General features: G+C 33.4%; 1 protein-coding gene and 1 long non-coding RNA gene across 2 annotated transcripts in view; both read right to left on the bottom strand.

The window, feature by feature from the left end:
• Nucleotides 1–16987: 16987 nt before the first annotated feature.
• Nucleotides 16988–20483, bottom strand: LOC105763678 (short-chain dehydrogenase RED1). Its single transcript, XM_012581986.2, has 3 exons — nt 20049–20483; nt 19047–19206; nt 16988–17454 (listed from the first exon to the last, which is right to left on the bottom strand). Exons 1-3 carry the CDS (start codon nt 20386–20388, stop codon nt 17118–17120), a joined length of 837 nt encoding a protein of 278 aa, XP_012437440.1. The 5' UTR covers nt 20389–20483; the 3' UTR covers nt 16988–17117.
• A 2756-nt stretch (nt 20484–23239) lies between these two features.
• LOC128035615 (uncharacterized) overlaps nt 23240–24878 on the bottom strand; it is an 8030-nt gene continuing 6391 nt past the window's right edge. The window contains exon 2 of the long non-coding RNA XR_008192141.1: nt 23240–23488. This is a non-coding gene — a long non-coding RNA (uncharacterized LOC128035615). The remainder of the gene's footprint in view (nt 23489–24878) is intronic.

Here is a 24878-nt window from a genome sequence, read left to right as displayed (position 1 = left end):
CAGTTGAAAGTGTGAGGGAGTCTTGCTAGCGTAATGTATAATGGTAAATCGAGACACATGCGACGTCGACACAATGCTGTTAAACAACTGATCTCAAACGAATTTATCTCTATTGATTTTGTATAATAAAAAAGATAACATTACGGATCCGCTAACTAAAGGCTTAAATCGAGATAATGTTGATAAAACATCGAAAGGAATAAGACTAAAGTCCATGAAAATAAAAGGCGCTATGTGAAGAAAAACCCTACCTAGTTGACTGGAGATCCTAAGATCTAGGTTCAAAGGGACAACCTAATTGCATAGACCTTGTGAGGTCACTGTGGTGGGTACTTATCCCAAGTTCCTTCCTGTGATGTAAATAGTAACTAAAAATGGGATAGGTTAAGTAATGCTTTTAATGACCATTTTGTGTTTCGGTGAGCCGAATAACATAAGTCACCTACGTGAAAGTGAAGTGGGGCCGCTTTGAGGAGACTATTGGGGCATAGTTCTCTCAAACTCTTGCTAAACCAGGAGATGTTCACGGCTATATGAACATACTCATGAGAATTAAAACCTTGCCATGGAAGTAGTTGTGTGAGGTATTTCATCGTTTACACAACAGGCAGAATAGTTCAAGGACATCACGTCTACTGGTCAATTAGTAAAGTAAATATACTTTCACAAGGGAATGTTCAAGGGTGGATACCTACCTAACCTATGCAACTATTGATCATATATTCTATCACCATATTGAGTCAATGTTTTTCGATAAAACTATCATTTTTCATTCATTTGGGGGATTGTTGGAAAATTTGTATTTTATGGAAACTTTGAGGCATATTCTCCATAGGTAAAGGTGGAGAGTTGAATCATGAAATTATGGTTTCATATTCTACTCCATTATACATTTATAATGGTATATCATATGCTCAAAATGGTTGAGAGATGAATGAGAAATGATGCTCAAAGTAAGCTACTAGGAAATATTTGTTGAGGAAAAGAAAAGCTTAGATCCCACATTGGTTAAATATCAAGTGTGAGATGTGTTTATATATGGGAACCCTCTTGAAGGGTGATTTAATGACTAAGCTTGGAACCTTGCCTCACGTGCAGGGGGTGCAGGTCCAAACCTGTCAGAGTTAGGGCGCACCCACACGACGTGGGCGACGTGAAATGTATGGACCGGTCTGGCCCAAAATGGGCTTGCGGACATTTTAGTCCAACACAAAATTATTTTTTCTCAATAGACACAATCTGTTTTAAAAGGAAACTAATCTTATTTTATTTGATTCCAATCAATTTGATTTATTTTTAATCAAATTTATTTATTAGTTCCTTAATGGCAGGTTTTGTGGAAATTTCCAAAAACATTCTCTGTCCACTCTTACAACACGTTTTTTTATTAACCTTTGTAGCATGGTTTTGGATTTCCGTCTTTTGTTGTTTCATTCTATTGTTTTCTCTCCTTTGGCATTAGCATATGGAATGTGATATAACCAATCTATGTTTAGACAATGGTGGTGAGGGGGAAGCCAGGCTGGTTCAGGCCAACGCTAAGGGTTCAACTAATAATGTTGAATATTGTTAGGTGGGAATTTTTTGCCTGTCAATCTCGTCTGATTTCAGGTTATGAGGGAGACAATAGCCAAACTTTGAGACCCTGTGGGAGGAGTCTATATATTAGACTTAGGAGAGAAGCGATTTTTATTCTGCATTTATTACAAAGCTAATGTTGATAGGGTGATGAAAGACAGTCCTTGGACTTTCAACAAATATTTGTTTATTTTTCATAGACTCCAGGATGACGAAAACCCACTACAGGTTTCGTAATTTTTTATTAAATTTTTGGTAAAAATCCATGATCTCTTGAGCGACTTGTTTTCGGAAGCCATGGTCAATTTGTTTGGTAATTTCTTTAATTTTATGTGGATTATGAGTGTAACATGTCAAATTTCTCAATATGGGAAGTGGTACAATTTTGAGACTTAGTTCAGTGAAATATATAAGAGAAATTGAAGATCAGTACTATAAATGAAGTTTTAAAGTATTATTTTGATTTATAAAAGGTAAATATTTAGAGAATAATTGTGAGTATATCTTGGTATAAAAAGATTAAATTGTAAATTTGAAAAAGTTAAAGACAATAGAGTAATTTGATAAAATTAAGGAAAATAAAAGTTAATAATTATTGTGGAACATAATTATTGTGGAACATAAGGATGTTTTATATTGAGTAGTAGTTTGGTGGAAGTCACTTTGGGGATTAATTGGAAAACTTGAAAAGTACAGGGACTTACAGTGCAAACTGCCTAAAAATGAAGAAATGAGTTGAAAAAGCATTGATTAAGTATTATGTGACTAGAATAGTATATGAATTCAAGAAAAAAGGATTACTGTGACTAAATTGAATGAAAATGAGAGTTTAGAGAAGAAATTGTAAATTTTCCATTTTTATCGAGAAAGGTCCTAAATGCAAGTTATGCATGAATAATTATCAATTTATGATTGAAAAGTATAAATTAAGGGGATTTTGAAGAATTAAGTACCTTGAATGGAATGAAGAATAGTGATGAGGCAAAAATGGACTAAAGTGCAATAATACCACATGAGGGGCAATTTGGTCATTTTGCATTGAAATTATATTTGAAATATGAAATTGGAGATATTTTAGAAGTGAAATCTTATACGAGCCATTAGAATATTTTATTTGTAAAATTATGTGTTCCACACATGTAATATTATTTTTTATGACCTTTGACTTGTTGACTTGGTTTTAAATAGATAAAAGAGAGAAAAGATGATACTTTTGTCATCCTCTTTCCCCGTGGTTAGTTTCTACATTTGGAGAGAGAATTTTTTTCATTTTCTAGTGTTTCTTTATTTTCTCATCTACTCTAACAAAAATCTCAAGTGCAAACTTGGATTTCTTATTAATATCAAGTGGAAAACCATTTTCTAAGCTTATTTCCATCTTCCACCTCATCTTTCAAAACCTAGGGCTTTATGAGTTTAGTGAGAGAAAGCTATGACTAGATAGAGAAAACTCTAAGAAATGTAAGAAAATGGATTTACATCATCTATGTCCCTTATATTTAGAATTTTAGCATAAGAAAGTTATTTGAAAGAATATGTATTAATGTTTGTTTATATTTTGTTGTTGAAAAATATTGGAGGATGGAGAAGATGACTTTGAATAAATTATTAGGTAGATTAAAGTGTGGAGAATGCATTAGAAACCTTGTTGTAGAAATTTTGTCATTAAAAGGTAAGTACCATGGATTTCTTAATTTTCTTTAATTAGATCAATTTTGGAAATTTATATGAATGGTGGATCAATGATGTGTGAAGACAACATAAGTTAAACATATTAATATGAGTATAATATGATAAAATCCATGGTTTAGCAAGTTCAGTCAATTAAGATCTATGAAACTTGCTTACTTATATGGAAATAGATGGAAAAATGTCTTTTAATTTATGCCATGGTAAGAAGTGATAATTGAAGAAGAAAATTAAGTGTAATTAAATGTCATGAGTGGATTAAAAGTAGTAATTTGATATAACAAAATGGGATACAATGTAAGTGGAAATTGTATTATAGCTAAATTGTAAAAGTGTATGAGAATGAAAAATGGTGACCTTGTCAACAAATGTATAGATGAAATATATATATACACATATATAAATGTGTGAAATGAATTGGTAACTCAACTAATCTATTTGGAAAGTGAAATTGCTAATATAATTATGAAGTAGTAATGAACTGCTTATTGAGTATTTAAAAGTGATTATGGCTATACATGTGAAATTTGATATTTATATAAAGTGTCTATTTGATCATTTGTGAAATTGAAATTTTCTTGAAATTGTTGATAAAGTGAAATGCCCTAGTAGACCTAGTAGAATAGTTAGGATACAATTGGCATGCTATAAGGATTAACGTGCACATTTATGTTGAGGACAACGTTTGGTGAGAAGACAATGATTTATGCCTTTTGGCATAACACATCAGTGCATAGTGAGGACCCTAATTGTTCTGGTGTAAGCCTAGTGGCACTTTTAGTGCAATTCTGGTGTTTAGTTGGAATCCTGAGTATCCAAGTGCATTTTGCTATGATTTGCCAAAGAAAAGTGATTAAAATTTAGTTAATAAGAAATAATAATGAACACTCAATTTTTATAAATGAAACAAAAGTGATATGTACTAAGTGCTAGTGCTCACAATAAATGTTAATTGGACTTATGATGATAGGAAGTGAGAATAAATGGAGTAAGTTTAAGTGACATGGCTTTAACTCCCATAATAAGGGTAGAGTGTGAACACTTGTGAAAATGAAAATGTAACAACCTAATTTTAGTGGTGCCGAAAAGAGTAGTTTTGAGACCACAATTTCGATGAGTGAGTTATTATTTTAATATTTATTTAATGTCTACGGGATTATTTTAAGGTTGTATTAAATTTTCATTAAAAAATTTTAAAGTTTAAATGGTTAATTAGGTAAAAAGGACTAAATCATAAAGGTTGCAAAAAGTGGGTATCTATTAGTTAAAAAGGGTTAAATAGCTATGGAAAGGTAAATTGAAGGATGTAGTTGGTAAATATACCATATTGCATGTTAGTGGATGTGCATAGATAGGTTTTAATGAAATTTTAATAGTTTTTAAAGGTTAAATTTGTAATTGAATAAATAAACATCTAAGTAATATAATCAAATAGTATCAACTTCATCAATTAGTTTCTCCACCGAAAATTGAAGAAGAAAAACACCATTTTAGGGCTTGAAGTTCGGCTAACATAGGTGCTTTGCGAGGTATGTATTCAAGCTTCGTTTTTAATGATTTTTATGTTTTTGAGCTCGATTTAGCTTAATCTAGCTAGCCTAGGGGTTAATTTGCAAAATTGTTAAAGTTTAGGGACTTTCCATGGTTGTTTTTGAATATGTTTTGAAGTTACTTGATAGATTATTAATCTTGGTTGTTAAACAAACTTGTTTTGTTAAGTGATTTTTGATGAATTTTGAAATAAGGATTAAATTGTTGCAAGTGTAAATCCATCATTTTTTTGTGAATTTTTGGTAATTATGGGTTGTTTCAAGGTCCCTTGTAGCTTTGGTTAATATGGATTTAGGATAAAATGAATGGATTTAGGATAAAATGAGTAATGTTCAAGTTATGAGCTTAAGGACTAAATTGTGAAAAGTTAAAATATTAGGGGTAATTTTGTAATTTTACATAAATATGAATTATGGACTAAATTGAGTACTTGAAGCACTTAATTGAATGAAATTATCTATTTAGATCAAGAGAAACAACAACCGAACTTAAATTGGGGAGCTTTGGACTAGATTTCTACTCGACTATTACGACCGTAGTTATCGAGGTAAGTTCGTATGAATTATAATCGTAATGATGTTAGTTAAATTGATTATCTATTAGATTGTTTTAGTTATAAATGGATTTGAATATACATGTATCAATGCTATGAATAATTGACAGATAACGAATCTCGTTTGATCCTTAAGAATTCTTAGGATACGAATGACATGTCATTAGGGATTTCATGTTTCGGGTGTTGGTCTTGAATATCCTATTGATGGCTGAGGTCCTGTATTTTTTGCGGATTCTCCACAACTCGTGTGAGCAGCATCGTGTAGCTAACATTCCGACCCACAGCTCGTATGAGTAGTCCCATTTCACAGCTCGTGTGAGCACTATTGAAAAGGAAATGTTACTGTTATATGGAAAGGCACACTATGTGTGAGCATTCTTGAGTATCCAATGTAATTCTAGATGGTTCAACGGGTAAGTAAAGGCAATGGCATGGTAAGTATACAAATTAAATGGTTGATGATCTTATGAAAAGGTAGATGAGTAAATGATGTATCTTATGAAATCTACTAATGATATAATTGAACCCATATGTATTATGGATGAACCTACTAACTTGTGAGTTTGATGGTGCTTGAATAGGATTTTACTAAGCTTACGGTCTTGGTAATGATATTATGCTTATTCTATAGTTTGTGCTAAGAAAATGGTAAGTAATGTTTGAGTTTAAACAAGCTTACTAAGCACTAGTTGCTTACGTAGTTACTTTCCTTTATTTTTTTTAATTATCCGAAGCTTGTCAGAGACCTATCACACTATCCAGCAACCATTTCGGCAGTTTTTGAGTATTTTGGATAAGGTTATAAGTGGCATGTATAGGACCCTTTGGTAATGGTAGCTTTTGAATGTGTAATGGTTGATTTGGTTTGTATATGCTTTTGAAGTTAATGTTTGGTTTGATGAGCTTTGGAACCTTGTCAAGTTAGGTCATTTTTTCCATTCTTAAGCGCATGTATATAAGACTCTTTTTGGTATGTTTGTGATGGCATGTAAATGGTTATATGTGATGTTATTTGGTAGTTAAGGAACTAGGTTTTGTGCTTAGAATATGGCAATATTGACTTGTTTTGGTTAATGATGTTTTGGTCTGAATGTGCTGCCCTTGAATGGCATATTGGTAGGTGAAATAGGATATTTGAAATGGTATGTTTAGGTGTGTTTGAATTATGTTTAAATCTCTTGAATGTGTGCACAAATGGGATGGTTGGTTAGGTGTGTTTTGGCCTTGAAATGGCTTGTTTTTAGGGTCAAATTATGGATCACACTGCCAGGGACACGGCCGGTCACATGATCGTGTGTCATTTGCAAATTTCTAGTGTATTAAGTCAGTGAGTTACACGGCCTAGCACACGACTGTGTGTCGCAAGTCAAAGAGTTACAAGGTCTGACACACGGTCTGGGACACGGTCGTATGACCCAACTCAGTGAGTTACAAGGGTGGAGCCACAGGCTGGGACATGGCCGTGTGTCCCTTTGTTAGATTGTTAGACGGCCTAGCCACACGACCGTGTGACTCCTATTTTTAAATTTTTGCTACTTTTTCTTAAATCTTCTAATTTGTTTCAAATTAGTCTCGAATTGTTTCTAAGCTATTTTTAGGGCCTCGAAGGCTCAGTTTAGGGACCAAATGCATATGTTTGATTGGTTTTTAATAAGATTAATTTATTTAATGTTATGATGTTGAATGTTATTCTAATTGTTTGGTAATGCTCTGTAACCCTAATCCGGCGACGAAGACAGGTTAGGGGTGTTATAGAAAAACAATTCATTAATGAACTAGTAAATTGATGACTTAATGTGAGTGTTTAATAATTGAGTAAAAGAACTAATAATTGGAAACCATATTAAAGGTGTACAGTGATCAACTGAGTGGAAACACTCTTGAATTTTAATAAAATAGATGGGTAGGTGAACATAAATAAATTCTCATTGTTAAGTGGTATAATTAAGTGAAATTTTGTGATTGATAAAAGATTTAAAACTAAGTATAAAAGATGTGTAAATTAGGAAATTTTAGTGTACTTACTAAGCTCTTCGACCTTAACACGTTAGTGGTTTTAAATGTGCAGATGAGAACTGTGTCTAAGAAGATTGAACTGGTGAATTTGAGGCATTGCATCGCCACTTAAGGATAGAAGAAGGTTGAAATTTTGATATTGTATTAGAATAAGTAGTAAATGGCATGTACATAAAGGCATAGTCCTATGTAAAGAATTGTAAATATTTGGTTCAAGTTGAAAAGTGACAATGTAAATCATTTTGATGTTTTATAAGTTATCCGTTTGATTCTTGAAAGAGTTGAACATGTTTTCATGAATGACTATGGGTCTAATAGTAATTTTAAAGAATTAAAATTGATTTGAATATTAATGATATGTTATGGTAGTGAATAGGGGTGTTTTAAAGCAATTTTGGGCCAACTTTTAGCTCTTGGGGCTTTAGTATCAATACTTGGCCTTAGTACTATCACAACAAGTCCAACAAAGAGTTGTTTGATATAGTGCTAAGGACTTCTATTGACACAACTAGGGACTTGTTTCGTAGTAAGTTCCTTAGGTCCAAGCCACTGCACTATTTTGATTCGTTTTGACTTTTCGGGGTTCATTTTGAGTCTTGGACATCTTCGATCACCTCGTGAAAATTCAAAATGATTTTAAATTATATTTAAAGTCCTTTAATTTTCCTAAACTTGGATCAATAATTTTATAAAAATATTTTAAAGTTTTAAATTATGGTAAAACTCCTACTCTTCTTAACTAAAATGTATTTGTTTTAAGCTAATAAGCTTCGAGCAATTGTTCTATGATTGCGTGTGGTCCCATACGTATTCAATGACTTGAATTGATTTTTAATCATTTTAACCTTGGTAAATTTGATTTAAAAAAATTGAAATGTTGTTAAATAGAATCTTTTACAAAGGAAAAGTTTTGGTTAATTTCTAAAAGTGCTCCAGTAACACCTCTTGCTCACGCTATAAGGTGGGATAGGTTAAGGGTGTTACAATGACACCAAAAGTATCTCTGAGGGACTTGATGCTTTATGAATATGTGCATTAAACTAAATATCCAAGCTCCTTTAAAGCAAAGGAATAATATTTTTATGCCAAACAAGGGAGAGGTATATGCTTGCTTTTCAATATGAACAACTCATGTTGTTTTGCTTTCTCTATGGTCACTTGGGACATGGAGAAAGATTCTTCCCAATTCGTATTATTCGTAGAAAACTTGTGATAATTAGAGGGTGGGATGCATCCCTCAAGGAAATTCCACGATGGGCACAAGCGGTGGCAAGCGTATGGCTCCAAGATGAGGGAATTTTGGGAACTCCTAAACTTGGGGAGACGATTAAAGATAAGGAAAATTTAAAAGGAAACCTCCAAAAATCAAAAGATAAGGAAAATTTAAAAGGAAACCTCCAAAAATCAAACTTTTATCTTTCTTTTACTTTAGGGATTAATCTAGTAGGTAATTTTTCACAAATCAAGGAAGATTTTAAGGAGAATATGGATCCTAATGGATTAGATGTGAATATAGGCTTTGATTGTAATAGCATGATTTTAGACCATGTTAGAAATGCAATTTTGGAAGCTGGATTTTGTAAATCGAGTTAGTTGAAATATTAAGCAAAATAATTGCATATGAAGTAAGATAATTATAGTATTGATTTATTAAGTAATTAAATCATGAAAATTGTTAATTATAGTACAAGCACCAAATTGCAAAATGGTTGTACAAGTGAGATTTGATTGAGGAGTTGCATGAGGTCTTAAGTAGCAATTTAATCAAGGACCCAAATGAAAGTAAATCGTCATTAAGACATGGTTAGTGGCATGTGTTAATCATGGCCATTCATTTCACTAATTTATGTTATGTTAGATCATAGAGATTGGATTAATCTTAAGTAAGGTTAACTAATTAGGTTAATTAATGGTATATATATAACTTATTAGTGGGACAAAGAAGACGAATTTATCTTTATACTTTCTTCTCCAAAACCATAGCTTAGAAGGGGAGAAAGAAGAAGTTTTTCTTCATTTTTGGTTACTAATTACTAGAGGTAAGCATGAATTTAATTTAAAAAATATATGGATTCTTGATCTAGTAAACTTGGAATGTTTAACCCAATGCTTAGATTTTGAAATAAAGTTTACCATTGTGGAGTTTATGGTGAAATGGAAGCTTGAAAAGTTGGATCTGGTGCCCTAAGTGTAGTTTATTCGTCTACATACACTTGTATAATTTCAAATAGATTGGTTGAATAAAATTATTCATGAATTACATTATTACCCTTCGCATATTGCCCTCAATGTTTTTTGCATGCAAAGCAAAATGGAAGAAAATTAGTTTTTACATTGTTAGAATGAGCATTTTCACTCTTAAGCAACTCAAGTTACTTTTCATGATCTTTATGAACTTTTGATAGTAAATTATGCAAGTCTAAATTCTTTTTCTCAAAATCATTAATGATTACTTGCATGTCATTAATTTTAGTTTCAAGTTCATGCTTGGCTTTAGAGAGTGAATCATTTTCATCTTTTAATTTTGAAATATTTTTCTTATATTTTGAAACCATTGATTCAACCTACGAGCCTAGTTCATGATAGGCATCTTGTAACTCATCAAAAGAATAAGGAATTGAACAAGATGAGCTAGAAGTTACCTTTGATTCTTCAATGGCCATAAGGCAAAGATTAGCTACTTCATGCCCATATTCATTGGAAGCCTTTTCGTCACTCCAAGTAGCCACATTGGCCTTGAGTTTTTGCTTACTAGATCCATTCTTCTTCTATTGAGGACAATCAAATTTGATGTGTCCAGGGTTCGTGCACTCATAGCAAATAATGGGATCTTTCTCCTTGATTGATTCAAGCTTCGAAGAATTTTTCTCACCACCTCTTCATTGGGATAAGTCCTCTTGTATGACTTTAATCCATTAATGATGATAGTTAATCGATCCGACATTGCCTGAATATCCTCTTCAGGCTTCATTTTGAAGGTTTCGTAGTTAAGAGTGAGAATTCCAACTTTGGACTTCTTCACTTGAGTTGTACCTTCATGAATGACTTCAAGCTTGTCTCATAACTCATTGGCATTGGGACACGATGATACCCTACTATATTCTTCCGAACTAAGTGCACAAAATAGAGTGTACATGGCCTTAGCATTAAGTTGAATGCTCATTCTATCCTCTTCATTCCACCCTTCTTGGTTTTTGGCACCAAAACTCTCATTCTTGTTTTTGAAGGATAGAGAGACCATCATGATGATGTCCTAAGCCGTAAGATCATTAGTTTGAATGAACAACACCATCCTCATTTTTCAATTAAAGTAATTAGTTCTATTGAAGTGTGGAGGTTTAAAGATAGATTGAGATTCACCATAAAAAACTAACCCAGAAGTGGATGTCATCTTGTATAGATTGGTTTGACAAAAGTTGAGCTACCTCGAGGACTTGTCTTGGTTGTTAGATCGTCTTTAGAGACTAGCTCTGATACCAATTGTTAGCTCGATTAATCAAACCAAAATTGCCAAGAGGGGTGAATTGGTTTTTAAAAAATTGTGGAAGCTTGAACGAAATGATAAGAAAATTGAACACAACAATTTAGGTTCGACCCCAATTGTCTACTCCACTACCATAGCTTTCTACTACTAAGGATTTTCCCTAATTCACTCATTTGTCTAACCTTTGATGACATGGTTTAACCTTACAACTCTCTTAAGGTTTCTACCCAAACCTTAAGATAAAATCTTCTCAAAGAGTAATACAAATAAGAAAACAAAGAATTAAACCTTACAAGATTGGATTATTTGCCAATTTAGCTCAAATGAAATTACAAAACACTTGAGTTGAATAAAAAACAATGAAAGCTCACAAGTGTATATAAGAAAAATATGAAAACTTTAAACACAAAGGTTAAGTTGATTGTAATTTTTTTCTTTGATAATCTCTCTTGTTATTGTAGATCATTTGAAAGCTGGTATTTATACCCTTTAATTGATTTCCAACCATTGTGGTTGTTGGAGAATTGAATAGAGTCGTTGGGAATGAAAATACCAGTGCATTAATGTCACCTGTAACAACATGTATTGATACTTTTTCTACGAGTGTTCATATTATAAGAATTTAATGCCTAATTTAGTGACCGTTGGGGGCATCAATATCGATACCAGGGAAATTCTATCGATACCAAATAGAAGGTATCGATACTGTATTGATACTTGATAAATCCTTTGGAAGTCAAAATGCCAATTCCGTATCGATATTGAAAAATGTATCGGTAAAAGTATACCACTATCGATACTTGAAGAAATTTATCGATACCTAGCAATAGGTATTGATACCGTATCGATACTTGGTAAATACTTTTGAAAACAAAATGTCATTTTGCTATCGATACTGAAAAATGTATCAATAAAATCTTGATTCTATCGATCTCAATAAAAACAATCGATACTTAACAAAAAAGTATCAATATTGGATCGATACTTTTTCGCTTGGAGTAGTTTTAACATGTTTCAAAAATGTTTGAAAGTTTGTTTAACAATTTGGACTTAAAATATTTTCTAAGTATGGGTTCAACAATTTTATTTTTAGATATCATTTGAAATGGGATTTTTCCAAGTTTTATTTAAAATGATTTTTTCAAAATGAATATTTGTTATATCAAAATAATTTACAAGTAAAGCTTGGTTCAACACAAAATAAGTGCTACAATTCTCCACACCATTTTACCTACATAAGCCTTTCAATATATAAGAGTTTAAGGCTTGTTAATATAAATATCAATTACAATCAATCTTCTCAACAAAATAGCAAGATAATTAGTGAGGATAATATCTTCAATATGACTAGGATATGTCTTCAAATCTTTAGGATATGTTACCAAGTTACTAATCCAATCTCCACAAAATAGAGAAGTCGATATGCTTAATCCAATCCAAACCAATATTCAATATCTGTTCCTATAATAGGTTTGGATATCATAGATAAGCTTACACACATCCACATAATAAAAAAAGATCACAGCGTCATAACAAAAAATGTCAACTCTATATAAGGCAAGTTATGAGGCTAAGCAGTGCCAAGCAATAGTGGGCACTGGTTGTGGCACTGTTCTAGGCACTCCTCTCCTAATTGTCTCAACAATAAAAGCACTATCAAGGTTGAACACGCCTTCCATGTTTAGAGCACAAAACCAACTTCACTAATCAAACTTCAATCCATCATGATCTGCCAAAATCTCATCAAAACTATTATTTTTTATATAGGTTATGCAAAATGTCATAAAGTTAGCTCATATATTATATATAAAGTAAGCATGTCACATAAGAATCCTTGTAAAATAACCTTGATTCATTCAATCTCATCTCCAATAATACACACAAAATTGTCTACATAAAATTCTCAAAAAGATGGAAGAAAATAATCAAGATATTTTAATTAAACATACCAACAAATAAGACAAATTATGAGTTTGAGCAATGCAAAACTAGTGGAATTGCTCCTTGGAACTTCTCAAAATTGCCTATTTAGTTAAATTACTTAAAATCATTAAGGATTTGATTATCCCTCTCATTGTCCAGTTGGATTTATAAATACAAAAGAGTATAATTTAAGAGAAGCTAAATGACATTTAAAATAATAGGATGTTAAAGAATATGTATTTTTCGATAAAAATATCATATTTAATTATTGTATTTAATTTTAGAAAATATTTTATTATGTTTTTATCGTTATTTATTAATTTGTGTAAATTATAATTAATGCTTAAAACAAGTATTGATGGTTAAAGTATGACTTCCTATATAAAATATTTCAGGTTCAAACTTTTTTTTGAAGGGTAAAACCGTGATTTCCATAAATAAAAAAAAACATAGTACAACTTTAATCAAACAAATCCATCTGAAATCAACAAAAAAACAGGAAAGCCGGTAGAAAAACTTCAGTGCATTCTTGGATCTTCTTCAGTGAACTGAATCCTAGCCTCCAGTGAAATAATCAGGCCAGTCCGAATGAACCCATCCAAATCATTCATCCGTTTGGGAGGCCTCTCTCGTCTCTTCTGCAACCACCAAGTCTCTTACTGCCGACGGGAAATCCTCCATCCAAAAGGTATTTTCCGATCTGCAACTCCCCTCCCTTGCAATAAAATGTGCCACCCGATTAGCTTCCCTTTTTACATGTTTGAACCTAAGTTGGTGAAAGAAACGCCCCATTGATTTGATATCCAAGATGACAGAATCCAAGTCTGCTCGACCAAACCCTTCCTGGTTAATTTTCTCAATTACCGTTCTGGAATCTCCTTCAACCTCCACTGTGGTAAATCCCGTCTCTTTAGCAAAAAGAAGCCCTTGATAGCAAGCAACACCTTCTGCCATGAACGCGTCTGAGATATGGTCATGATGAGTAACTCCACTTCCCATTACCTTTCCTCTTCCATCTCTAATAATAAAACCTGAGCATGATTTGTTTGTTTGGGTTTTGTAGGCTGCATCAAAGTTCAGTTTAACCGACGGCTCTTGTGGTGGTCTCCAACAGTCTGAACCCACCGCCTTTATTACAGGTAATTTCTCATTCAACACTTTCAATTCATCAACCATGCTTAGAATTTTTGCTATTGAACTCTGCCTTGTTGTTGAGATACCTTCCATCACTTGTTTGTTACGAGCCCACCATATTGCCCAAATCGCTATGACCACCTTCTCCCATATCCTCTCTTCCTTATGTTGAACCAGGTGAATAAACCAAAGCCAAAAAGTCTCCAAATTCAAGTTACTGTCCCAGGAAATGCCTATTCCATCCCAAATTTCTTTTACATTATTACATTCTGCAACCACATGAAGCAAAGATTCTGAACCCATATTGCATCGAGAACAAATTGCAGAGTTTCTAATCCTTCGATTAAACAGTACCTGGCCTGTTGGCAAAAATCCTCTTAGAGCTCGCCACATTGTTATTTTGATCTTAGCAGGCACAGATAAAGACCACAATTTTTTAAACACCATTTGGATATCCTCTGATATTTCCGTAGTGTCGCTTTGAGACATTAGCTCTTTATAACCACTACGAACGATTAATTGACTGCTTTTTCCCTCGCCACACTTGACAGTCATCACATCTAGTTTTAGATAGAGGAATACATTTGATCGCTTCCACCTCCTCATCAAAAAAAAGACTGAAGATTAGCTCTTCTTTCCATATCCGATTTTTCTGATCAATTAGATGGCTCACTGTTTGAACTGAATCATGACTAGGTCGTGTGTTAATCTTGTTCCCCCCCAATTGTGGTACCCACCGATCTTGCCAAATCGATATGTTCTCACCTGTTCCAACCCTCCATCCCAACTTACATTCCAGTAACCCTCGTGCCGCATATATACTTTTCCAAGTATACGACGGATTAGTCCCAAGTCTAGCTTCCCAAAAGCTTGATCGAGGGTAATACTTAGCCTTGTAAATTCTAGCTAACAATGAGTCCGGATTAACCACTAATCGCCATCCTTGTTTGGCTAACAAAGCAATATTAAATTTCCCTATGTCTCGAAAATTTAATCCACCCCTCTCTTTAGCTTTACATAATTCAGCCCAACAGCTCCCATGTAAACCTCGGCGATTACCTCCCTTGCTCCACCAGAATCTATTCAGAACTTTTTCCATATCGACACATAACGACTTCGGAAGAAGAAAGAAGGACATGGCGTAAATCGGGATAGCCTGTAGCACTGCTTTGATGAAAACCTCTTTACCCCCTTGAGAAAGCATCCGACTTCCCCACCCATTCACCCTTTTCCTCAATCTATCAATGATATTTTGGAACGCCTCTTTCTTCTTTCTCCCCACCATAGTAGGCAATCCCAAATACTTTTCCATGCTCGAGACTGTTCTAACTCCCATCCTATTAGTTAAAAAATCTCGACTGTCCATAGAGCAATTAGAACTAAAGAAAATTTGAGACTTTTCCATGTTAATCCTCTGACCTGACGCTTTCTCGTAAGTCTCAATGAAATTCATCACCCGTCGACATCTATCTTCATTCGCTTCACCAAATATTATGCTATCATCTGCGAAAAATAAGTGAGATACCCTCGGACCTCCCCTACACACACGGGCTCCCTTAATCAAACCCGTCTGCATAGCTTTCTTCAGAATAGTTGAGAAACCTTCCGTACAGATAAGAAACAGATAGGGACTCAACGGATCCCCCTGTCTAAGCCCACGTCCTGGTTGGAAATACTCACTCAATCTCCCGTTAACTGTCACCGCATACTGTACCGAAGAGATACAACGGTAAATCAGCTCCACCCACTTTTCAGCAAACCCCATATTTCTCATCATCCCTACTATAAAATCCCACTCGACTCTGTTGTATGCTTTACTCATGTCTAATTTTAAGGCAAAAGAGCCATTCGTCCCTTTTCGTCTATTTTTAAAAGAGTGAAGAATTTCATAACCTGCAAGAATGTTATCAGTAATAAGCCGACCAGGAACAAATGCTCCTTGGGCATCGTCAATACAGACTTCCAAAACTCTTTTAAACCTGTTTGCAATAACTTTTACAATAATTTTATCCAACACCATACATAGACTTATAGGCCGGAACGACGTCATACAATCCGACGCTGATACTTTTGGGATTAAAACAATAATTGTAGAATTTACCTCGTTTAAACTAGCCTCCCTGTTAAGCACACCCAAGCAAAATTTTGTGACGTCCTCACCAACAATTCCCCAAAATTTTTGAAAGAACACTGCATGAAAGCCATCAACTCCTGGTGCTTTAGTTCCTCCCATTTCCATAACAGCCTTGCTAATTTCTTTAGTTCGAAAATTTTCCACTAGCATACTGTTCATCTCGTCAGTTATTGTTTTCTGCACCCCTTCGAAAATTCCTCGTGCCCCCCTGCAACCCTCACTGGAAAATAACCCTTTGAAGTAATCAGTAGCAATCCGAAACAAATCCTCTTCCTTGTCTTTCATTGACCCATCCGCATCCTTTAGTCCAACAATCCTGTTTTTACGACGTCTACTTGAAGCACAATTATGAAAAAAACTAGTATTCCGATCACCATATCGTAACCAATTCGCCCTACCCCGATGTTCCCAATATAATTCCTCCTTATCCATTTCTAAATTCAGCTCTAATTTGGTTAGAATTGTCGCCTCAATGATTTCATCTGAAGGTTCTTCCGCCGTTAAATTCTGCAAACGCCTTGTTAAGATATCCATAACCTCCCCTCTCTCCTTCTTCAATCTGCTTATCCACCTGTTCAGTCCCTCCCCCACCATAGTAAGTCAAATACACAATTATAGGAATGCGAAATTCGGAAAATAAATATTTGAGAAGATATAACAATAAATATAATAATTTTAATATTTAAATCCAAATATTATTTGAATCTATAAAATTCAAATCAGATATCCGAAGATATAATTCAATTTTCATCCCTATACCTTGCTGGCATATTAAACAAATAAATATTGCATGATAATGAAGGTTTAAGCACGGATACAGCATAACTACACGGCATAAACATACTCAGGAAGAAAAATAAGTAAAATCATAGTAAAAGAAAGCGAAATAATACAAAAACACGAATTATCAAGTCTATAGTGGTAAAATTAAAGAACATTTGGCTATTATATTTGAAAAAAAAAATCTTGAAGATACTCTAAAATATCCCATGTTATTATGAAATGAAACATCTAACTACATTAAATCTACAACAGGCTTGTGGTAGGAGAAATCAACATTTCATTGCTTTCCTAATAATGAAATCTTTAACAAAAATTGGCAAATGGTACATAATTCCCATAATAGTGGAGTAATAACCCGATGAGAACCAAGCTGGTGGGCTTTTCTTCAAAATCACATTCACTGTATCCTTTGCGAACACATCCGTTGGGGTCGACTTGGATCTTTGTGAGAAGGAAGCTCTCGCTTGGATGACTTCTTCAAATGGTTTATATAGCTTCCACTCAGGCATCCTATTGTAGCTAGCTATAGCAGAATTCCCTATGTTTGACCTTACAGCTCCTGGGACAACATTGATGACATCGATCCCGAAATGGCTCAGCTCCAACCTACATACATCACAAATATAAAAATTCAACTGCTTTTTTGCTTGCTTTGGTAGATCATAAAAGATTCCGCTTTGTTACTCAGATTTCGATGACTGTCATGCATCGGTAATTTTCTTAAGTTTTTCATGTATTTGGAATGTCATTACAATGAAGAATCATAACAATGCAAGATTACCTGCCATTATCTAATTATAGCTATTTTCTTCTGTTTGCTTTCAAGTTTTAACTAGTAATAATCTCATATGACCTGCAGGTTCTAGCCCACAGGCTCATGTAAAGGGGATTTAAACCTGCAGATTCTTCATCCGACATAAACCTGCAGGTTCAAAGTTCAACCCCTGGCTCTTACCAAAGCCCATACCATGTGTGCATATATATCAAAATATCCCCAAGTAAATGGTAATACCACATATCCAGTCACTTAATATATCCTAATGTTCCTTCAAAAACATATATATCCTTAGACTGGGAATGCTCTTTCTTCTCCAGAAAGGGGATCTAAGCTTCCTAGTTTTGTGGAAATACTAATAAGTTAGAATTTGGGACAAAATATATACGCAACTATAAGATAATAAATCAATCACAATGATCTGGATCTTGATAAACTACAAGATGCTATAAACTATTTTACTCAAGTCTCTGGTATAATTGGCAGATATGAATATGTATTCAACACAGATATAATCCATTGCTAAGTTTTTGTATGTATTTGGAGGATCCTTGAAGGATATATCTCTATACTCATGTACAGACGTACATCAAACACACATACTTCAAGAAGAATTAAGTGTCAGAGCAACATAAGTTATACATATCTAGATATTTTTAGTAGACAGAAAAGATATAGAAAAAGCAATTTGATATGCAATGGTTATCTTCAATTTCTCAAACCAATTGCACCCTCGAAGATAAGGGGCCAAGATTTGAAAGCTTTAAAATTCCAAGCATTATCATGCAGCAAATGCATCAGATTTTGAAAATATTAACAATTAATTTGTAGAAACAGAATTGGATGACAATTTTGAATAGTAAAATATTTGGTGGATGTTGACTCCATTCAAATACTAAAAACAATTAGGTTAAATAAATTTCAGTTAAAGTCTCTAGGCAGTCCCTACATTATAGTCAAAAGTGTAATTTAGTCTGTGTACAATATAATTGAGTATTCTAACAATTGAAAGTCTAATATTGGTGTAAACAAATAAAAATTGATAACAAAGTTAGTGGAAACCGGAAACAATCTAAATGCTGACATGGACTTCTGAAATCTAACTGTGTTGAAATCTAACAAAGCATACGTCTTTAATAAAAGAAATTCTTTTGCTACGTTAGTTCTATCTACATGCTTGTATTGTCAGATTTCAGTAGTCCACATCAGCATGTAGACAATTTTTTATTAACAAAGATATAAATTTTATTTGTTTGCATCAATAACAATCGTATAAGGTTAAATCACTCAGTTCTATATTGTTATTTAGTCACCTGAATCTAAAGATATGTGCAAGAACATTATTTTTCTGGTGAACTTAGACGGTAGTTAACGAATTGCCTTTGCAGCTTATTCTTTAATGCAGATGTAATGTTAAACTAACCTCAAGGTATCAGTTAGCGCATGAAGGGCTGCTTTAGATGCAAAATAGACACCGGACCATGGCCCAGGAGCCAAAGCACTAACACTTCCAACATTCACAATCTTACCCTTTTTCTTAGATGCCATGTGAGGTACAACAGCTTGTACTAGTCTCATCGCACCTGCAATCAAATACAACACCATTAACACCAGACAACTAATAGCATCTATACAAATCAAAATTCAATGTTTTGGTGTTAATGTGGATTGGAGTGGGGCTAGGAAGGGGTCTTCAATCCAATTCCTGATATTCACCAAGAAGGGAAAAAGAAAGAAAATGAGAAGTATGCAGTGGATTCATTAAAGACAAACGACTATTATGAAGTTTGGATTCATTGATGAATGAAACATAGTAGCCATGTTACGGTCAGATATGGTATGCTTAAACACTAAGTATATCCAATTTTTTCTAATTTTTTCATGTATTTAGAGGGTCATACAAGTACCCATGTCCAAAAAGCGAGCTCGACATGGCGTCGGACAATATGAAAAGTCCAAGCAACAAAGCAGTGTAATGGTACAGTCCAGCCAATTAGGGAAAGACTACTCATAGGTGCTGCTTTGAGGTTATCAGAAAGTTTCTTAGGCCCTTAAATCCCTGCCTTAATAATATAACAGAAATATCATTGAATATCTAGCATTAAGAGATAGGCCAAGAGCCAAAATAACAAATAATTCAACTTTAGAACACTGGATACAGTACAATTTTCATTTAGTACACAAGATTACATACTATGATTTACTTCAAATATGACAACATTGAAAATATAGACCTGGTTCAGCATCCAGCAATCGCAACTTTCAGAGGAATCGGGATCAATTAAAGGACCAAAGCTTGATCAACTTGTTTCAACAATCAATTGATTGCTTGATTCCATAACTTCATCATGAATGAGCAGTTCATTTGATAGGTTCAATTAACAATAACAAAAAAAAGTAAAGTAAAAGGAGATAATAACTTTACCAAAAACATTGGTATTGAAGGCACTTTCCATGGAAGGCAAAGGGACTTCTGCAAGAGGGCCAACGCATTGGATCCCAGCATTATTAACCAAGACATCAACACGACCAAACTTATTTATTACATTGGACATGGCATGCTGCACGCTTTGCTCCGAGAGAACATCGAGTTCTTGAAGATAAAACCTGGGATCTCGTTGCAGATCGGACATGGAGCTTAAAGACCTACTTGTCGCCACCACCTTGCAGTTGTTATTGGCAAAAGCTCGTGCGAGGGCATGCCCGATTCCCCCCTGGGAACATCCTGTGATTAGAACAACTGGGCTTTGATCCTGGGATTCCATTGAATTGAAAAGAGTGGAAGTTCTTCAGAACGGACTTCTTATTGAACTTGTTCAAATTGAAAAATTCAAAAGCGATAAATACGAGAAGAATTTTACATCGGGAATTTCAGTAATTAATTTGTACTAATCGTTAAAATGTTTTGATACTCACACCGTATGGGGGCAAAATAGGGTTTTCCAATCCCAACCGCAAAGTCAGATAGTAAAAAAGGTTTTTTTCCACCCAAAACCAAAACAAAGGATTTAAGCGTTTTTAGCTTTTCATTTTGAAGTAATTTTTATCAAAATATATTTAAAATGTATGTAAATATTTAAATTAATTAATATTTTATGTGTGATTATTTTAAATTATTTAATTATAATTTATCATTATATTTAATTATTTAATTATTTTTTACTAATATCATTATATTATTTAAAATAATTTATTTTTATATTGAAAATTTAAAATATTTCATGTATGATTAATTTTAAAAATATTTTATTAGTTAATTAAAATTATTTTTTGTAGAAATTAAAAGTATTTAAAATTTTATTTCATGTATAATTATATTAAATTATTTTAATATTATTTGAATTAATTTATTTTATATCTAAAACAAATATTAACTTTTCACTATAATTTTTGACAATAATGCCAAACACTTGAAATTAATAAGAGATATTATTTCCCAATATTTTTTAGAATATTATTTTTCAAACAAAGCTTTTCAAAAGTACCTCTCAATCTCAATAGCAATGCAAACTAGCCTTAATTACAACAACAAAACTAGTTAAGCCAATTAAGTATTGGTATTGTAGGCAAAAGGTGAGAGTCCTAAAAACCTAAGTTCAAGTCCTATCATGTGCAATTGTGTATATCTGGGTCTTTAGGCCCACATTGTGTGTATGTCATGTATAGATTTATTTTTGTTCTTCCCAATTCATTCTAGTTTTATGTCAACTTTGTTTTGCATCGATTTTATTAAACATAGAAAATCGAATATCATAGATGAATAGTACCTTTGTCCATTCATGCACCTTTTCCATTCTACTCCTATTCTCATTACCTTCTCGCTTTTCCATGATTGCAGAAGAAGCAAAGATAACAAGCACTAAAGCCATCAATGATTCTTTCCATTTGAGTTTTGGGATTAAAAGAAGCATGTGTGTTTATTTTTATCTCCTTCATTGGAGGAGTAACTTAAGAAGATGAACTTCTAATTCATATTTGATTAGTTGAGTAGGGTTAACAACAACAAAAACTCATTATGGATAATGTTAGGTTTAAAAGAACCAAAATGGGTGAATTGAGATTTCAAAATTTTTCTACAAATAAAAGAAGAGGGAGGAAAAAGTTTTATAATTCAATTTATAATGGTTCAACCCCAATTTCTCATCTCCACTATCTTAATATATCTTAACTAAAGTTTCTCAAGTCACTATATTGAATTGTTACCTTTTAAGGAAAATGTATAACCTTTATAATCTCTATCATTTTTCAAGGCTTAGATAGAATATTTCCCAAGGCTAAACTATAACCGTACTAGATTTTGATGACTCAACTAGATACCCTTCCTCTTTTTTCTTTTTCTTTTCTTTTTGAAAAATTTAAAATATGAAAACAATAAAAACATCTCTAAGGTAGATTTTTACAAAATTAAGTTCTATCAAAATACAATTAAGCAATTGAAAGAAAGAAAATAAACTCGACAAATGTTTATGTACAAACTATAAGTATGAGAATAATAAAGTAAGAATGATGAAACTTAAGATTTTGATCTTTGAATATTGTTCTCTTGTCTTCTCTTGAGTGTTTAAGGACCTTATTTGTAATAACTTATACTCGATCCGATTATCGAGCTCTAGCTACAGTGCATTACAATCGTTGCCAAAGCGACTGCGAATAATTCGACACTAAATTATATGATTTATGTAACTAATCAAACAAATATACATTTTTAAATATACTTAAGTAATTGCATGATTTATTTATATGCCTTTAATAACACACAATTGATCAGCCATATATATATTTAATTTATTACTAGACTATAAAGATCAAAGTCTAATTGTAATATTATTTAATACCGTAAATTCCAACCTACTGGGTACATGTAACACCTCTAACCCATATATGTCACCAGAACAGGGTTTCGGAGTATTATCATAATTAAATATAGACAATTCATATTATTTAACATTCATATCAGAAATCAATCATAAGGTCCCTTACAAGAGCTTTCGAGACCTAAAACATACGTTAAAAACAAGTCCGGACTAAACTGAGTATTCAGAGAATTTTTCGCAAAATCTCAAAAGTTTTCCAAGATGCAGGGGACACCCGCCCATGTGGTCAGACTGTGTGGCTCACACAGCCAAGAGGCACTCCCGTGTCTTAGGCCGTTTGGGCATTCGAAGTACGACACACGAGCGTGACCCAGCTTGTGTCCGTACCAGTGTAACTCTCTGACTTGGGTCACACGGCCAAGCCACACACTTGTGTGCCAGGCCGTGAGAAAATATTTGGGCATTTTGTTTTGAAATTTTAAAGATGCAGGGGACAAACGGCCAAACCACACGCCCGTATGTTAGGCCGTGTGTCACACACGGTTAAGACACACGTCCGTGTCTCTGCCCATGTGGACAAAATAGTTCATTTCCAAGCCTTATTTCTCACCCAGTTTGTCTTCCACCTAGATTCACATTTAAACACATTCGCAAGCGAATACAATACATCCAAATCAAGGCAATACCAAGTATCATGCATGACATATCAATACATATGACCAAGTCTTTATTTTTATCAAATTAACCTAATACTTATAAAATATCTTTATACTAAATATGCCATTTCAACCATTCAGCAATATATTTATATGATTTCCATCACTTATTTATTTCAAACACACGTAAACCATATATAGACTTTTATATACTCATCAAAACATATCTATCACAAGCCATTCCAATGGCTAGTTACAACCAAAACACATACATGCCATCAATGGCCCAATTCAACCTATACATGTCATTATCACCAAAATTTAGTTTGTTACATATACTAAAATGAGTTGAAGGATAGTGTGAGATATCTCCGCCAAGCTTCCAACCCAACGAGCTTCCGAATTATTATACAACAGAAGAAATAAAACATAGTAAGTATTTAATGCTTAGTAAGTTCGTATAACGGAAAATTAACTTACCATCCATTTACATTTAAGGTAAGCATGCAAAATACATCCAAAGTAATCTGGCAAATAGCCTAAACAAACATAACTTCATCAAACATGTTAGTCATGTATTCCATGTGAATATCAAGAAACAGGGATGAGCTCATCAAATATCAAATTTCTATGTGTTTTCAGGTATATACAGGTAGTGATTCCTTCAGACTTAACTTATATCATAACTTTGGCAGCTAAACCCTTTGAAATATCGATGGATACACGAGTAGTACACACGAAGTGTACACAACTGTAATTTGTCAATTTATATTCGGGAATGCTCATGTAAGCATATAAACGGGAAGCTCTCTCTATCAAGCCTTATAACGGGAAGTTCATGTGAGCTATGTAATAGGAAGCTCATTCGAGCTGTATAACGGGAAGCTCATAAGAGCCATAATCGGGTAGTTCAAGCAAGCCAATATCGGGAAGCTCCGGAGAGCCATTAATCGGGAAGCTCATAAGAGCTAGTTATAGGGAAGCTCCGAAGAGCTATTAACGGGAAGCTAGCAAGAACTATATAACGGGAAGCTCGTGAGAGCCAAATATTGGGATGCTCATGAGAGCTAATAACAAGACGCTCTTTCAAGCTGTGGTGTGTCCGCAACATATGCAGGACCACAACCAATTCGAGACCCTATATCTATCGTATTTCATTTATTCAAACAAGACTTAATATTTGTCGGATATGTGATCAATTTCATATATATTGTATTTACACAATTCACATATATAACATTCAATTCAAACATATAAATATACATAATTTAGTTACATGAACTTACATCGACAATGTTCGTGTACGCAAAATCTACTAATCCGACACATTTTCTTTTCCACGATCTAACTCTGTATTTGGTCTATCTAGATCTATACGAGTAAATTTAGCTCAATTTAATACAATTCATATTCAATTCAATCCAATTCACATCTTAGGAAAATTTACCATTTTGTCTCTATACTTTTGATTAATTACAATTTCATCCTTAGGCTCGGAAAATGAAATTCATGCAATTTAATCCTTATTCCAAGCCTAGCCAATTTTTACATGTAACAATAGCAGGCCATGTATTTCATAAAATTCAAAATTTTTCCTTGAATTTTACATCTTTTCGATTTAGTCCCTAAATCATAATTTCATCAAAATTCCATTTACAAAAGTTGTTTATCTATCAACAACCTTTCATTTTCTATCATAAAACTTCATAATTCGACTATATTCATCCATGGAAAAACCCTAGTACTTTGATAACTTTGCAAATTAATCCTCGAGATAGCTAGATT

The sequence above is a fragment of the Gossypium raimondii genome, chromosome 12, assembly GCF_025698545.1.
Source record: "Gossypium raimondii isolate GPD5lz chromosome 12, ASM2569854v1, whole genome shotgun sequence".
Taxonomy (NCBI): Eukaryota; Viridiplantae; Streptophyta; class Magnoliopsida; order Malvales; family Malvaceae; genus Gossypium; species Gossypium raimondii.
The sequence above is the reverse complement of the archived record's forward strand: the minus strand, read 5'-3'. Positions and strand labels throughout refer to the sequence as shown.

Coding starts and splice junctions, on each gene's coding strand:
- LOC105763678 (XM_012581986.2), bottom strand. CDS start 20,388: ATGGAATCCCAGGATCAAAGCCCAGTTGTTCTAATCACAGGATGTTCC. Junction 19,207..20,048: donor CTTCAATACCAATGTTTTTG/GTAAAGTTATTA, acceptor ATTTGATTGCAG/GTGCGATGAGACTAGTACAA. Junction 17,455..19,046: donor GCGCTAACTGATACCTTGAG/GTTAGTTTAACA, acceptor TGATGTATGTAG/GTTGGAGCTGAGCCATTTCG.